Here is an 18,075-nt window from a genome sequence, read left to right on the forward strand (position 1 = left end):
AGTTTTTGATGAACTATCTAGGTGCTATTATTTACAGATTTTAACAAAAATATATAACACAATAGTCTACAAATTCAAGAAACTAGCGCACTCTAGGGGAAAAGATACATATCTTTTTCACTAACTCGCATCGATAAAACAGTGTGACGTAGCAAATTTTCGCAAATGTTGCAAGTATTGCTATAAATATCCAACAATCTGCTAATTTCGAAAAAACGATAGATCAAGACTTTTCTCAGTATTACGCAACGTGTTGATTGTCGAGGGCTAACAGCTTTCGAACTCGTAATGATTGTATGATTACAAAATCAATAATAAAGGCAAAAAAAATTAAATTAATTGTTTAGCTTACGATCAGTTCTGCTCTCCAGAAGGAGGTCTAGAATATATTTAGTATATAGGGTTATAAGAAACTTGTTACTTCAGACTGAACGACAAACTATTATATGCAACTCTGACTAGTGTGTCAAAAACCACATTAATTAATATATATATATTATTGAAAAAAAATTAAAAATAAATTTGATCTAGCGGTAATAATATATATACGTAGAAACATTAAGTTTGAATTAACGAACGCTTGTCATATTCAAGAGAGCAAAAGTGCGAGGGGCCGTATTAGCGGGCCTCCGGTTATTGCTTGTGGGTTTTAGCGTATTGGCAGGAAGGCACACCTTGCTGGTTCGATCTGGTTGGGGCGGTGTAGCCCGACGCTCGTAGTGCCTCTCCGGCTGTTGGTAAAGGGGGATCTGCAAACCCAGTCGGAATACGTGTTCGCAAAAGACCCAGTATATATCTTAGCCAGGTATATACATTGTTTTTATTTTTATGAGGAAAGGGGCTATTGCTTATATTATACCGCAGTACAACTCATTTAAACATAGTTAAAAGATAGGATCTCATTTATTTTTAAGAAATTATTTTTAGATAATGTGTGTAAGGCCCTTTCGATTTATTATGAATTCAAACTAAACGCCTATTTTTCACAATGTAGCATCAAATTAATGTGATAATCTTTTCATAATTTACCTCTTGCGCATGAAAATTCAAAATCTATTTTTATTTTCAAAAATTATAGTGCCTCGAATTCTATAGGGAACATGTTTAAAATCTCTACATAAATGAATGATGATATGGGCCTTGTCAAAATCATATGCGATGATCGGATCAATAAAATATTTTCAACACAAAAGGTTTTAAAAAAATTTAGAAGCTATGAACACAATTTTTAGTTACTATTTTAGGACGATTTCATGAAGAACACACTAGCTGAATATTGATCAGTTGCTAAAGATGAAAGACAAAGATTGTATTTCTGGGATGTAACCGAATGATGAAGTAAACTGTAAATCTATAATTAACCTCAAATTGTCTCTTGAATATTATTATTTAATATACCGAGAGCTTTAATAACCAGTAGATCAAATGATGTTCACGGTTCACCTAATTACTTTTTGTGCACTGACTAGACGTGATTGCAGGTAATAACTCCAATATTGTGGGATGAACTAATAGAAATACCTACTATATATATATGGATGGTTTCAAATTGAGAATATCGAAATCGTATGATCAATCTATTTTGCTAATGAACATCGTTAACATTTCAATAGTGCTTCTAATACTATGGAGTAATAAAAGTAAAGATTCTTGTATAAATACGCTTTTGATTTTAGGATATCCACCTTCTAAGAGTAAATAAATTATAGTGGCTTGATTGATATTGTATTAAAGCAAAATAAGAAGCAAAACAAAAACCACAAATTTTAACGATTTATGAAATTAAGGATGACATTTTAAAAATGCTTATATGGAGTAGAAAGTGATCAAAATCTACTTAAAATTTTTAAAACGACATAGATGATTTTTTAATAAATCAGTCGATTGATTCAATGTATTCAAATAGTCGTATAAATATTAATCGTTTTGCGTTACACAGACTGCGTAATCAATATCTCGTAAGCATTTTTGTTATCAACGTCTTACAAAGCATATTTTAATGTTTAGTTAAATATTTTCAGAAATTAAAAAGAGTGTGTAAAACATAATGTGCTAAGTTCAACATTCAATCCAGTTTATATCTCACATAGAAATACATTCACTGCATCCAACCTGTTTGAAAAATTGTCCATGTCAACTACGTATTTCGATAAGTGTATATTAGTATGTCCTACCAAATACATATGTTGAGTATAGTAATAGTTTATTGTCTTTTAAAATTGTTCGGGGGATTAATACAAAACTTATTATACTATTATATTAATTAAAAACACAGCTAAATTTTACTAAAGTCGAGAAAATGGGATTCCCTCAACTAACTTATGGCAAAACGTTGTATGTGATAAGCGAAAATATGGAGTTGATTACATTTGCTTTACTATAATTTACTACCTCTGACCTCACCCCCACACTCCAGTTGGGGTTAATCCGCTAAATTGAAAAATTGAATTTTTGAGCAAATTACAGTATTGTCGCAACTGCGATGCTAATTTAGGAGGCCAACAGGGATCGAGGCCTGTTTTTTTTTTTTTTTTTTTTTTTGACCGAGGCCATTCTATCAGTTTTGCATCGGGATATCCGATTAGCAACAGGATTTTCCTTTTGAACTTGGAAACGCTCTAGCATTTAATAATGATTGTGAAAATTCGGAGAAGCATTTTAATCGGTACAACGTATTCTTTCATAAGCTGGTTGGGAAATTCCAATTTATTCAACTTAATTGAAATAAAGCAGCCTAACGTATATTTTGTGTAATACGAAAAAAGACAAACGATGGTAGAATATAAAATATAAAGTATATTATAATAATAATAATAATAATAATGTAGAAATATTATGTGGACACTTACATAGACCTCTTCCCATTGCGAGACATAACGTACGAGTCTCGATAATCGAAGTAACCTAACGAGCGACAGGAGTTTCGCTAGCCTGAGAATCCTGAGGGCACGACCAGCATGCAAAATCTGGAAGGACTCGCTGAAATCCTGAAACTGTGCAGAAAAATCATCGTGGATTATTAAACAGAGCTGTAGGTCGAACAATCTCTTCGGCTTACGATGGTCGTCTGGTTTCATTTAAAGTTAATTAAACTGGATAATGAGAAGAGGGATTCAGGACATGAAATTATTAAAATCACGAGCGAGAAGGAATAAAAATACTCACTTGATTGAATATGAGGAAAATATAATCTAACGGTATGGAGGAGATGAGGTCGAGAAAAAACCATGTCCTGAGGTAGTGTTTTGCGATTAACTTTGGATCTAATATCACTTGCTCAGCGTTGTCCTGCTGCATGATGCCTGTGGAGGAAAAAAGCAAACGCCAATGTTAGCACCGTTGCGTAAGCTGACAATTCGTTAAAAGAATAACACTTCTCGCATTCTTAGCGCTCTCTTGGCGCAAAACCACACTCACCGGTCCTAAAGTTGACTACGAGGTCTATAAGAAATATTGTATCGGAAAGGCAGTTGAAGGCTATCCACCGTGTGCTCAAATCGTCGTTGAAAAAACTAATAGCGACCGGTAGAATGATTAGGTTGGCCACCAGAAGAAGAAGCATGCACAAGTCCCAATAAAACCTGCGAACAGATTACAGTGTCTCGTATATTCGTCTCATGAAAATTCTTCTCTACGCCGTAATATGCGCGCTGGCTTAAGGCCTCGTTAAAAGCTCAGGTTGTTTGGCATTATTTAACCGCAAAGTGATTTCGGCTAGCTTATGACAGCGCGTATAGTAGGTACGTTCCAAGGAAAAGCACAGAATTATTGCTGCACTCTGACGCCTAAGTGGAGTCTTCCGCAAATTGGTGCATAACTCGGCTAAAATTAAAATTTGTCCATCATAAACATATAGGCCCTTGCCTTATTCATTATTTTACATCATCCTTTTTAAAGTAATCCCTTTCAAAGATAACTTGTCCGACCAGCACAAACATTGTATGTTTCCAGCGGAATTGAGTCAATTAGAAGCATTAGTCGGCTTCTTTGGAGACTTCAAAAACCATCAGTGCGACGGCACTCGGTACACTTCCGACCCTACCAACAGCCTCCGTATACGCCCGCAGCGTAACTCGGACCAAGTTGGAATTAAAACTTTAGTAAAATTGTGTATACAAATTACGCCGTTTCCTGCCTCTACAACTGAGCTTATGCCCTATGAATCATCGTTCCAATTTTTTCGGCTCGACGACGCGTCCTGCAACGTTATAACATTTATCAGTCCCGCAGCGAGCGTAATGCCGAGAGCTTACACACACGAGCAAAGTTCAAGAAGAATCGGGGACTTTTTTTTTGGACTTGGCGTTTGTTCGCGGGGATGATAAATAGCGAAATAAGACGTCGCTGTGCTTTGTTGTTTCACTCGGCGCCCACTCATATCGGTAGTCCCGGGTCATGGTCGCCGCCTATAGCTTTGTGTACGTGTGCGGCAATGCAGAAGTTAGCCTTTATTTTCGACGCGTTGTGCTCTTTTTAATTCATTAACACGCCGGAGGTGTAATTTCAGTGATTAAAAATTTCGCGAGTGTACTTTCTTATAAATTCAAGTGTAACGTCATCAGTGGATTTTTCTTCAAAAACAGCACAATAAGCCGCTAATAGAAGTCATGTTTGAGGGCAGCCGCGCGAAATTACCGACGAAGGAAAATTACTTTTTCAAGCCCATCCATTTCAGCACTTTATTCGAGAGAGCTGCTCGCGCGGACAAAGGCAAAACAAACCCGCGGAACAGGATGATTTATAATCGTGTAAATTACGAAAAAGAAAACATCGTTTTGTTCGCGGCCCGCGATGCATAAGCGAGATGGGAGTTTCGCAGCGCGACGAGACAATATTTGCGCGAAACGAAGCTACAGCAGCGGAATTAATTTCCCGTCGATTCTCGTTTCGCCCGGATAGATCTGCGCGTTAAACAGGCCCTGGGATTTTATGAACCGATGATAATTGATGCTAATTTCCAGCCGAGGGTATACGGAGTTACGATAGTACATTTCGTACACGGGGATCAATTATTATCGTCGGCATTCCAGCTATAGAGACGGATTTCGATTTTATCCTCCGCCGTAAAGCTCCGGCGGACTCCAGTCGATAATATTCCGCCGCGCTTAATTGGAAAACATGCAAATTAACGGGCGTAATAAAATTTCGTTCGAGCTGTACCGAACAGAATATAGACGCCTCGTACGTTATACGCGAGTGAAAGTAGGACGTGTAAACAGGGCCAATGTTATTGAATTTATCGGCGCGAGTTTTTCGAGAAAATTAATACCGGAACGCGCTTGGGAACGGTGTCGGCGAGCGAAATCAGCGAGGAAGAAAGATGGAATGATAATTCTCTCTCGGCGGCCCGAAAATTAGATTATTAGTCGCCGGTCAGTTTGAGGCGCGCGTCGCGCTGTCCGCCCGTCAAAGGCTCTCTTCAACCTACACTCCGGCACAGTTATAATCCTCCGGGGATGTCGTTTGACATTCGCCAGCCATAATCCTTTATTTGACTCCCGTAGCGCGTAGCAATTCTAAATTGCAAAAATCCCCCGCGTATTACGTAACGCTGAGAAAATTCAGCGCGAAATTCGTCATTCGGTTAATTGTTGATTATAAAGCAAATTTCGCGCGCGCAGCATTGAATTGGCGCGAAGAGTCTGTGTGTGTGTGTGTGTGTGTGTGTGTGTGTGTGTGTGTGTGTGTAGCTGCGCGCGGGCCGAATTAACAAACGGCTTATCCGCGCGCGGACACAATGAGGCAATTGGTGGCGCGCGATTGTCGCCTACCACCCACGCGCTCGCTCTCTGTATGTGTGTACACGTGTAGGTATCGCCAGCTCGAGTCTCTCAATCGGATGATTATTCCGAGAGATCATCTCTCAGCTCGCGTCGCGTAGATTATAAAGCGCTTGATGCATATACTTGCGTCGTCGCGGAGTCGAGCTTCAACTCGGCAGAGCTCGTTAAAAGTGTTTACTGCCGCGCGAACGCGAGCTGTACGATGACACGCCTTATTTCCGACTGGAAAGAAAATTCGGCTACGCTCTCGCGTACACTGAAAGCTCTTCGGAGATCCCGGCGCGATCGGCCGCGTAACGGGCACTTTACCTCGTAATCGAGGCTCTCCCGCGACGCGGCTCAACTGTCGAGGATGATTTGTCGCGCGCTCCCGAGTCTCCACATAATCGAGCGCGCGTTCGCGTGCGGCGTATTATTAAGGTTACGCTTTAGCGCACGCCTCGCGCACGATTCGCAGTACGCCGCCGTTAACTTGTAATACCTCTTAACTCCGGCTAATCACGCACGTCCGCGACAGAGAGCGCGTTATATATATATATATATATATATTTTTTTTTTTTCTTCTTTTCGACGGTTTCCGATCCGCGGGAGGTGCCTTTACGCAGGCGTTGATTTATCGTCGGGAAGAAGCTAACGGTTTAGCGACGATATATCCCTCGCGCGTCAATTGCGCAATTGGCATTGATCGAGCATTTCGAGCTTATGGTACATTCCTCTTGGAAATGCCGATCGACTTAGGGTAAATTTAAACTCGGATTCGCGCGACCATAAAACTCACTTTCTTCTTTCTAATGATAAAAACCGTTTCGCTAAAGCGAGATCGCGTAGAAGGAAAACTCGCAGGCGCGCGTCATTTTCTCGCGGTCTATACGTATAGCCGAGTAGGAATAAAAATTTAGGAACGTTGAGGCCGAGCGGAGCTCGTTATCGGGCGAGGCGATCCTCCGAAATCGAAATTTCAGCTTCGAGGCTCGAGGGAGCCTCGCTTCGACAAGCGCGCGCCGATTCCCTCGGGGAAACTATCCTCGCTCGGCTTCTATATTATACTATACATATACGATGCATCTACATCTTGCTCTCCCTGCGCGCGCTAACTTTAACACAGACTTTGGGTCGCATCAGCTCGCGCTCGCTGGTATTCCAAAGGGCTGTGCGCTCGAATCGATTACCTCATCGCGAGGGAATCGACCTTGGAAGTGGATTTTTAAAAAAAGCCGGCAGCTCTAACGATCCGTTAATGACGTGCCTCTTATCTTTCTCTCTCTCTAAATCGCTAGCTCGCGCTCGACCTCGTTAAACGTCGAAACTTGCCAAACTCGCGTTTGCTTTCCCTCCGGCTCTCTTTCTCGCGGCCGACGCTCGCGTATAGGTATATAGAGTGCAGAGGCCCTGCCCGCGCGCCATATTTCATTTCTAATGCACCGGCGATTTAAGCATGCAGCTGCTCGCGGGCCCATGAATAAAACATTGTTTTTTCAGAGCCGAGAAAAGACTGCACGTCTGTAAAACGCGTATATACATGTGTGTTTGCGCGGAGAGGAAATGAAGCAGCAGTTCTCCTTCGTAAACAAACTGGCTGGCGTCTTCTTCCACTTTTTTTTTTTTTTTTTTTTTTTTTTTAATTAAACTCGCACACCTGCGATTTATCACGGCAGCTCCTTCTCCCTCGGGGGGGGTGAGAAAGCGAGCTGCTGCTGCTGCTTTATTGGCTGCGAGACTCGGGGCTCCTTTAGAAGGAGATCCAGAGAGAAAGAGAGCCGGAGTGAAGTGGAAGCTGACGAAGCCTTTACAATATAAGCGATTCGTGCAACGCAGAATGGAACGTCATTAGGGACGGCTGTGAGGATCTCGCAGACCGCGTTGAGAGAAAAAAGTGACACGAGTGCAGTGCCGGAGGCTGTGCGCGCACATAATTGTGCTTCGGCTGTGAGTCTATTATCAAGCGAGGAAATGTTGCGCGACGGCGTGTCAGTCACCCGGCGAGCATGCGGGGGTGTTAAGAGGGGCGCGAGTCTGTTGCTTCTAGACACTCACCGAAAACTGGAGCAAGGATGGATGACCCAGTGACCCGCGGCCTTTTGCCTGATCCGCTCCTTCATGAGCGCCTTCTTACTGCCGAAGAGCTTCATGGCCAGCTTATTGTCCGTCGGCTGGAACAGGGCCTGCAGTTGGTTCTTGATGAAGCTCTGCTTGACTTCCTGGCCCGGCAGGCCCGGGCCCAGCTCCTCCTTCGGAGTCCCGTAGAGGGAGACATCGTCCACTCCGAAATGGACTTTGCCGCTCCCCTTGTAATTCATCTCGTTGCCTGTGTGGGTGTGGACACACGGAGAAAATCCTAATTAGTCATCGCTACCAAGACTTTCCAATTGAGTCACGCGTTCGAAATATACGAGGCAAATATTTCACGCGGCTTGAAAATTTACTGCACGGTTTTAAAAAAAAAACGATCCAGAACACTCGGAGCATTTTTCACGTTTTATATATATACGCTCGGCCGCGACGGACTGCATTACAACGGAAGCTCCTACTCCCGCGCGCGACTAACTCGAAGATTAAAGCTCCCGCGAGCTCTTTTTGAAACGCGAAAAGCGGAGCGAGCGGGGGTTGAAACGGGGGGTAAAATTATAATCGAGCGCGTTACGCTGTGCAAACTCGAAAAAAATTTCTTAACAAGCTCGTCGTAGCAGGCGCGCGCGCGCGCGCACGCGGTTAAATTTTACGACTCGAGATAATGAGCTGTCCCGGAAATTGTTCTATTTATACCGGCCGAGAACTCTCTCGGTGCAGCGGCGGGAAGAAGCTCGGCAAAGCTCTGTGTGCGCAATCAATTTTTTCCGACCGCGAGCTTTGAGTTTTGAATTACGTCGACGCGCTGCGTGGATTTATGAAAAATTCGGCCGTAAAAAATGTTTATACTCTCGTCGTTGACATCCGAATGAAAAAGTGCGTACCTGTATCGCCGAGGAAATCGGTAATGAGAAGAGTCTCGTCGTCTAGCGCGGTGACGAGGCTGTCCGTGCAGGTGTTGGTGTTCTCGATGCTGATCTTGATGCTGTCATCCTTGTTCAATCGGGGATGATTGTTGTTGTTGTGGTTGACGCTGGGCGGATTGATGCCGACGTGGTGATAGATGTGGGCGCCGTTGCTCACGCTGTTGTTGGCCGTCGAGTGTTGCGCTCCGAGATGATGATGGGGCGAGCGTATGGACTCGGTGCTGCTCGTGTGCAGCCCAACGCCGGTGGTCGTGCGTCCGTTCACCAGCCTCAGACTCGGCGCCCGTCTCCCTCCTGGCCCTCCCCCTCCTCCTCCTCCTCCTCCTCCGCCGGCGCCGACGCCAGCAGCAGCTCCCCCCGAGCCACCTCGGCCACCCCCGCCGCCCCCACCGCCGCCTCCTTCGCCCTCCCTGCGAACAGAGAAAGTGCATTTGCTATATGGCTGTAACACGTTATACGCCCAGAGACACAGGCTCTCTCTTTCTGCCGCGGCGAGGATCTTATAAGGGCCCAATGAGACGGCACGAGCTCCGTCCCGGCTAATTGGCCGGAACGAAAAATGCCCTACTCTCGTTGATCTCTTAGCTCCCGGGATTAGTCGAGCTCCATATTTCCGATATATGCGCGACGAGCTAATCTCTATATCTTCAAGCGAAATTCATGTCGATTGCGCCGCCGCTAAACTTGGAAGCTCTCGTATCTCTCCTTGAAACTAGTCTCTCTCTCTCTCTCTCTCTCTCTCTCTCTCTCAGTTCGCGCATTGATTCGAGCGCGCGAATGTTTACGCGCGAGGCTGCAGTTCCGAAATAACTAGCTCGAATATATACATGCAAATAGCCGGCGATTTCCGCGAGGAGAGCTCCGACGTTATTAGCGATCCAATAACAAATATCGAGCGCCGCCGCCACAGCTCTCTCATTAGAGAAAACGGCCTTCGATCGACGCATTGTTGTGCTCGAGACGGAAGCTCGTGCCGTTATGGGATACTGTGATTTCCCGGAATTAATCAAGTCAGCCCGACGCGGAGCTGCAGTGAAAACGCGAATTTACTCGATCCGAGTTCAAAGACCGAATTAAATGCGCCATCTAAAATGCGAAGAAAAAGAAAACAAGCGATTCATCCACGTGCCTTTGTCCGAACCACCTGTTGCGGTGCTGCTGTGTGCAAAAGTCTAACGCGTAGAAGCGACTTAATTATTTTATAAGAAAGGGGGGAAAAAGGCCGACGAGAGAGCTTTTCAGCTCTTCCATTTAGGCGCGCATTCAGATATGCGAGGGAGTAGCGAGTTACACAGATGATTCTTCGCGAATTCGAGTGGGCCTTTTTTTGTTTTGCACTCGACGTCTGGAGAGCAATTTTGGGGCGGGTGTCGCCTTTATTAGTGCGGAGAGGTGTATAGGGTAAGTCTCGAAAATTAGAGGATCGCTGATTAAGCTGAGAAAGGAGGAACCGAAAGGACAGTCCAAGCGGCTGATTCGCGCGTCGGGTGTTTTTCCTCCACGTGGGCGTAACGATAAATCAGGCGCACACTCGAAAAATCTAAAAGATAATATTTATCCTCGGCTTACGTAAACGCGTTGCGCGTCGCGGCCTATTGTTCGAAATGACGAGTGATTCGGCGAACCTTTTTGTCCGCGAAAATCGTCCTCTCGTATATAACAGCGGAATTAAAAACGCGATTGGAAGCGCAGCTGTTTCCTCCCTCTGCGTAAATATATAAAGCATCGAAATGCGCATAATAACCTCGACCGCGAAAATTCGTTACAATCCCGAAAAAAAGTCCGACACGTACTCTCAGGCATCTCACCTCAGCTCTGAAGCAGCCACGAGTCGTTAAAGATTTCTCCAGCAGCACGTAGGTGCTCGCGGGCGCGCGAAAAAGTACGCCTTGTACTTAAGTTTCTATTTTAAGCGGAGCAGAAGACGCAACCCGAAGTAGGGAACACGTGGACAGTCGCGGAAAGAATAAAGTTCTCGGCACTCGGCGAGCCTCTTGAAGAATCCACGGAGCACAGCTGCGAAGAGTGTCAAGGTTCGCTTTCGATTTCGCGATTCGCTCTCTGCGGAAACACACGGACAGAGCCCTGAAAAAACACGCACACGTGCAGCTGTGCAGTCGACCCGAGGGAATGACAAGTGCGCGACAAACGAATTTCCCTCCGCGCGCGCTCGACTCGTTGTTGTATTGGCTCTTTGACGGTGACGGCACGCGTCGAGGATTCGCTCGCTGAGATATATAGAGGAGCGCGTGACTACTACCGAGGCTCGACCTCGAGGCAAAAGCTCGAGTGCGCTGATGCTGTGTCTCTCTCTCTCTCTCACTGCTATTGTCGACGCGAAGGGTTAGAGACGCGTCGTATCAGCTCCGATTTATATATGCATATCTGTGGCCCGGTTTTTCTAGCCTGCGGACTCTGTTTGTGCCTAGAGAGAGAGAGAGAGAGAGAGAGGTCGGACGATTATGTCGATTCGACGCTTTTATTTCGACTGCTCCGCTCTGTGCTGATCACTACTTTTTCGATCGTTGGCTATAATATTACGATCGAGCTTTCGACCCGAAAAACTCGGGCTTGCGCAATGGAGAATTATCTAATCCGCGCGCTCGCTGCTCTGTAAACAAATACAGCCGGGTGTGTATACACGTATCATAAGCGAAATCGATTCTCCTAATAATAGCCTGTTTATACGCGTCGCGCTGTCGATCACTTTCCCGAAACTGCGTCGATCGGCAACGGCTTCTCGATCGACCGTTAAAAAAATCGAAGATCGCGCAACGAATCAACCCAAAAACGAGGCTACGCAAATAAGCCTGCGCAGTATAGTGTGGACGATGCAGAAAGCTCGCGTCGATTGCGTGAAATCAAAGAGCGCGGCGCACACAGGATTCGCTCTATTATTGAGCGGCTCGTCTCCGTCGGATTCTCATAACCATCCGCAGCAGCCGAGTCCGAGTTTATCGGACGTTAAAGTTCCAAAGTCTATCGCTGTGCTCGGATAACCGCAGACGAAAGCTCTCTCCCACCGTATAATACAGGAAGATTCTCGATCGAGCGCTATACCGTACGTCACGCGCGGCCGTCGCTTCTCGTTAGCCATTAGCCATTACATGCTTCGGTCTATTCCCCTACTATGTACCATGTGTGGCGCGACGATCGCAGTCAAATCGCCGGCCGAGGTCGTGCAGCGCATTTGTATTACCGAGTCGATGCAACGAACGCATAGCGTTAAGCTTTCGCGTGCGCGCGTGTCAATGGACACGATGATGACGACGGCGGCGAGTCGCGATGCCGAAAGAATATTATATGCGCGCGATTCTGTACGTGCGGGGGGGGGGGGGGGGAGATGGAGATGCATATAGAGCGAATGGCCGCGGCCACCTTCTGATCGATCGTCCATGCGCCAAAAAGTATAGTCGCGAGGTTGCCCCCCTCCGTCCCGCTGTACTTTCTCGCTGGAAATTTTTCAGGCTCCGAGTTACGTTTTAACTTTCGCGAAGCTGATGTTACATCGATTTATAACTCGTTGCCGATCGGAAGCGGTTTTTCAACGGGACGCAACAATTACACTGTGTGTGCGCGTGGATCCAGCCTGACCCTGACTTCCTATAGTTCCTATAGTATTGTGTGTGTGTGTGTGCGTGTACGTGTGCATCATAACGACGATTTCAGAAAATATGCTGAGCTCAAATATTTGTACGAAGCTAGCTTATACGAGGACGATAGAGGATTCGATAAGAGCTCGTCGAAATTTAATTTATCTCTCGAAGCACCTAATTGGCTTCCTTCGGAATCCCGCAGTCTGTAAATCGTAATCGCAAGAGTAAAAAATCGAATCGAATTTTCAACGGGCGTTCTATAACGCGACACGCGCAGAGACCGATAGAACAGAGCGAACGAATAATAAAAAAGCGACTGCGCGAGCTACATCATCGTCTCTCGAATTTTTTTCTCCCCCACCATGCGTGCGCGGTATACAATAGCGCAGAGTGCATTTTTCCTTTTTTTTTTTCACGCTCGCAGTGTGCGTGCTTCGCTCGACTGCAGGCCTATACAGTATATATACGCACAGGCAGAGACGAGGCATCGACGCATAGTCGAGTCGCATTCCGAGCGTTAAACGCGCTTGATTTATTTATTTTTATAACTCGAGCGGCGCTTTTATTTATCGCTCACATGCGCGTCGATACGAGAAGAATACAGCTTCACGTAACCAGCGCATTATTATGTCCGAACAAAGTGAGAATCATAATCGGGATCAGTTACAACGAGAGAGCGGAAGCCGCGGGCGATTTTTTATTGCGCCGCGTATCCGGCATGTACGAGGGCGATTTTTTTCTATCGCTCGGGGCCCACTTTTCGAGCGCGCGACGAGCTTCCGCCTTTTGTTGGAAATCGGCGGAGGCAGCCGTTATTATTTTTAGAACGAGGAAAACGATCGATCCAACCGCAGGAGAAATCGTTATACATGACGCACACGACGCACTTGTTGCGATTGCGAGCCAGCCGAAACGATACGATAGAGAGAGAGAGAAAAATACGCGGCTTATCGCACGAACTTTGTCGCTGCAGCAGCGTTGAAAGTTTGCCCTCGGAGGTATTTAGAGACGCTGAGGCTACGCAGACTCGAGCGAGCGCGCAATAATCCTCGTCGTTAAGGAGCCCGCGCGCGTAACGCTCCAGATTTCCCGCGATACTCGGAAACACGTTCGGATAGTAAACAAACGATCGGGACGGAAAGCTCGCTCGGCCGATCTAAACTAAACGGAGCTCCGCGTATGAAAGCAGCTGGCGTTGGTCTAACCGACTGTATAGTCTTTGTTGACTTTTCACCGCCGTCGCAGCTACATCACACACACACACACACACACACATGCAGAGTGAGAGAGCGAGCGCGGCCGTGCCTCCATAATAATATTCTATTCCCCGCGCTCGCTCCGTGACTTTGAAAGGTCAATGGGTCACTGCCAACAGCTGCTCTCCATCTATCGGGCGGGCGATCGCGTTGTCGAGCTACCTCCTCGGCGCGGCCTTGATAAATTAAAACGGATTGGCTTTTATCCGGCTGCAGGAGGTATACGTTTCGGCCCGTTAATCACTTATACGGAGGGGGATCGGTAGAGGTGGGGATTTTTCGCGAACCGATCGCCCGGTCAATATAGAGCGCTCACCTATAGTAATTGAGAGTCGCAGCGCCGGTGACCGGTCGCAGGCGACGTTTATGCTCTCGTGAAGCCTCTTGCTGCACACAAGGGGGCAACTGCACCGCGGACTCGTGCGATCACTGAGACACTGAGACGGACGGAGAAAGAGCGCGCGCGTGAGGATCGACCGAATGTCGACGACGGACTGCTTGCTGCGATCAGCCGGGCTGAGACGGGTTTGTATAGAAAAAGTCTCTCGTCGCACGCGTTAGCTCCTTTCCTCTCTCTCTTCTTCTTCTTCTTCTTCTTCTTCTTCTTCCACTGCCTCCTGGACGATGGTGGGGATGGACGAAGAGCGGTGCGATATCGAGAGGGAGAGAGAGAGAGCGCGACAGGCAGTGCTGCCTGTCTACTGCCGGGCGCCGGCCGCAGGACTGCCTGAGCAGGAACTCGCGGCGATCTGGAGAACGCTCGCTGTGCTGCTGCACGCCCCCGCCGCATCCGCAGCTGGTGGGGCGCTGGAAACACTGCGAGTCGGAGAGAAGAGGGGACAGTCTATATCTGTGCTCTCGACTGCGCGCCCGACCCCCTGTACATACCTGACGCCGCCTTTTAGCCTTTTAGCAAGGTAGGGGTGGCACAGCAGCAGCAGCTATATGTCTGCGATACACCTGCAGGATACACGCAGGGGCCAACCAGAGATCATGCGGCCGATTCAAGCCTGGATTCTCGCCGGATGCGCGGGAGGGGTTTTTACACACACACACACGGGGGGGCTGACCTAACTCCTGCAGCGCCGAAAATTGCCCAACACTTTTGCCGCCGCGATCGATGTAGCCGCGACGAGAGAGATTTCGTTAGAGTACCGGGCTTCCGTGGATCGACGCCGTCGTCCCGTTTGATGACCCTGAATATCGCACGGAGAACACTGATTTTTCGCGGAAACGTCCAGCACGCGCTTATACTCGCGGGCGAAACTTAGTGTAAAAAGCGATAAACAAGCGAGGAACGTCGCTTATTCCTGACGGAATTCCGCTAATTGCCTCGGACTTTTCCAAACTCAAAAAGTATCGCCGCACGGGGGAAATGTAATTAACTTTCTTACGCGCGGAAACATGACGTCTCTTTCTTGCAAGGCTCGATCTACAGACTCGCAGGAATTTCGTAGCATTGTCGACAGAGCCGCGATAAGTCACGTTATATTTTCTTGTTTATTTCCTTCGATTTGCATTTGAAATTTCATCAATTTCATTGTCAAAGTGAAGAGAGAATATGGTATACTTGCTCGAGATATTTGGCAATGAAGCTCGCGCAGCCGTTAATGTTTAACCACCAGCCATTGATCTCGTACCTCGTGATTTAGTCAGGAGCCGTACGAGCGATAAAACGGGGATTAAAACTGATTATGAAATGGCCTGGCAGTTGCAAGTGTAATAGGTCGTGTTCGCATTAGAAATATACGGCAATATATTTGTTGCATATGAGAAATTCTCTCAAGCCGGACCGCAGAGTCGCTGAATTATTTTCCGCTTGAGAATACGGCGTACCGTGAAAAGTTGAAAAAGAAATTACGATATAACACGCGCGTGCGTACATAGCGTATACAGCTGCGCTAAACCTTTTATAGTTCAGAGATTCCTTGTAACGGCGAAAACCAGGTCGTCTACCCTCTCACCTTTTGACCCCCATTGTGGCTTGAGCTGACACCAGTCGAGCCTCGTTAATAGTTTATAGCGTAAATCAAGCGGCGAAAAATTGGCATTTCCAAATATTGACGAGCCGTGCTCTCGACTATTAAAAGCATGGCGCTGTTACCATTACGTATTCCACCGGTTTGAAAATGTACACGGGGGCTCGAAAAATTAAAGGAGCTTTATGTCAACGAAAAATCGCACAAATCTCTCATTCAAGCCAAAATTTCACGGAACGATGCACTCTATATACTTTGAAACGCGATACGACGAGCGCTCAGCGCTGCAATCGGGTATAAAAAGCTTCAATTTACCCAGCCGATTCCCAACTGTTGCGATCGAGAGCGCCCAAGATGCCGGTATAGAGGGAAATCACGCGCGAGCGCGATTCCTGCCTTACCGTCGGTGGTAAACCGCGAGGCGGCGGTCAGAAGGCTCGAACTTGTCTCCCTGTATCGCGTTGGCTTACCGATCAACATCCGCCGAGCTAATTGATTGGACACGGCGTTTCGAATAAAAAAAATCTTTCGCCGGCCGAATTTGCATTTCGATTGACATCGGGATGCGCGCGCGCGCGCGCGTTTTTGTTAATCCTATCGCGCAGCCCGCGAGTTGCGAAGAATTTAAATTCATTTTCGATCCGCTGTTTATAGATATATATGTGCAGTGTACGGCGGAGCTCTGGCTCTCGTACAAGTTTATAGGCCGAGTGTTTTGAAGTGGAATTCCTCGATGCTTATCGTCAAACGGCTCTAAAATTACCATAGCGGGATAGCTGCGCGGAGGAAAAAGAAATTGCGAAAACGAAGAAGAGCTGCGAGCGAAAAAACATCTCGCGCGTGTCTGCGCACCCACGGACGCGTCTAGAAAAGGTATAGCTCTCTCTCTCTCTCTCTCTCGCTGTGTCCAATCGATTGGACGGATGCCTGTCCTAAATCTGTATACTTGCAGCCCTACGTGCGCGACTATATCTATATGCGAGCGTACACACGTACATGCGAGGAGCCGACGTGAAATGTAGGTCAGTGGATCATCTCGCTCTATTCTCTCTCTTTATTTTTTCCTATCCTTTTCGGTGCATATTCTTATAAGCATAGTTCTCGCGGTCACATAACATGATACCGATTTAATTTTCCCTCGACTTCTTTTTTTTTTCGCGCCGCGCAAAGTATACAATAGCGACTCCAATTCAAATTCATTCGGCTCTATTAATCCGCGTATACCTATCTGTTTTTACTAGCGATTTAAATATTAACGACCGCGCATATACGGTCGCGAGTTCAATTATTGAACTTGCAGGGGGCGCTTGGTTAATGAAACTTCGCTGAAGAAATTAACGACCAACTTTGTCAAACTCCGAAGATTGTAAAATTGTTAACAGCCAAAGTTTCGAAATAAAAAGAAAAAAAAAGAAGATGCAGGCGCCCTTAATTTAAAACGAGCTTGAAATTTTAACGGAGCGCGAAAGCTCGATGGCGATATGATTACAGCTGCATATCGCGCTCGCGTAAATAATAAAGCATTTAGCGAATAACGCTGCATTCCAGCGCAGCTCGAAATCGATAGATATCGATTATCCTACTGCTCTCGTAACAACGACCGCGCGAATTTCAGAGCTTTCTATACCACACTCGATAGTTATCGAAAAAATCGCGGGCATGCATTTTCATCGGGAGCAAGTCCATTTCATGATTCGGAATACATTTGTGCAACTGCTTCAAACGTACCGCTTGATCGGTTCAAGATGCGAGAGCACGACTGGAAAAATGCCTGCTATACCGCCTCCAGGCGAATCTCTAGTTTAATTATAGATAAGTCGTGTAAGGATATGGAACGAGTTAAAAATCAATGCCGGGACGTTATTCGAACTCGCGAGTCGAACTTCCCACGCCGCGAGTATTATACCGCACTCGGATATCGGTATAGGTGCGAGAGCCCAGCGATTAACGTTGTTCGAGTGTGTCGCACACCATAAATTAATTTTATCGCCGGATTGACATTGCTCCACCTACGCGAGCTTAACGATAAGCTATATATATATATATATATATATATATATACTACGTCTAAGCTTGCGTGCTGCTATACTGCTCTCGTCGGGAAACAATCGATTCGACCCTCGCGGCTCTCTTTCTTTTCCACGGCGGCATATCGAGCATCTGCTGCTGGCTCGGAAAATTAACTTAAATTTTTCACGACGGCTCGAAATCCGCGGGTTTTTAGACGAAGCCGCGGGGAGAGAGCCTTTGTTCGCGCGGATTCTTTTGTTAAAAAGCGACGAGTCGTGATTTTTTGATCGTCGAGGAAGCTTTACGATCGCGATTCGTCCGTTCGAAACTTTTGGGGGGGTTGAGTGTTCCATCGAAAATTGGTACCGTTCCGAAGCATTACGCAACGCTATCGGCTGTCACGTGGTTCATCGGCGGTATACGTTTGAAAAAGAGAACAGACAGAATAAAAGCGGCTC

The 18,075-nt window shown here is 46.5% G+C and overlaps 1 protein-coding gene across 12 annotated transcripts in view; it reads right to left on the bottom strand.

The window, feature by feature from the left end:
* LOC100113722 (potassium/sodium hyperpolarization-activated cyclic nucleotide-gated channel 2) overlaps nt 1-18,075 on the bottom strand; it is a 61,841-nt gene that overhangs the window by 16,395 nt on the left and 27,371 nt on the right. For 5 of the 12 annotated variants that reach the window (XM_031930917.2, XM_031930913.2, XM_031930911.2 and 2 more), the window contains 6 exons: nt 8,735-9,186; nt 7,818-8,088; nt 3,418-3,581; nt 3,166-3,302; nt 2,850-2,993; nt 579-749 (listed from right to left, as the gene is read on the bottom strand). In XM_031930917.2, the coding sequence (XP_031786777.1) occupies nt 579-749; nt 2,850-2,993; nt 3,166-3,302; nt 3,418-3,581; nt 7,818-8,088; nt 8,735-9,186 (1,339 nt within the window). Of the gene's footprint in view, nt 1-578; nt 750-2,849; nt 2,994-3,165; nt 3,303-3,417; nt 3,582-7,817; nt 8,089-8,734; nt 9,187-13,944; nt 17,729-18,075 lie in introns of those variants that run through there. The other 7 variants (XM_031930919.2, XM_032600867.1, XM_031930920.2 and 4 more) reach the window with 3 other exon arrangements.

This window comes from Nasonia vitripennis, chromosome 5 (assembly GCF_009193385.2).
Source record: "Nasonia vitripennis strain AsymCx chromosome 5, Nvit_psr_1.1, whole genome shotgun sequence".
Lineage (NCBI taxonomy): Eukaryota > Metazoa > Arthropoda > Insecta > Hymenoptera > Pteromalidae > Nasonia > Nasonia vitripennis.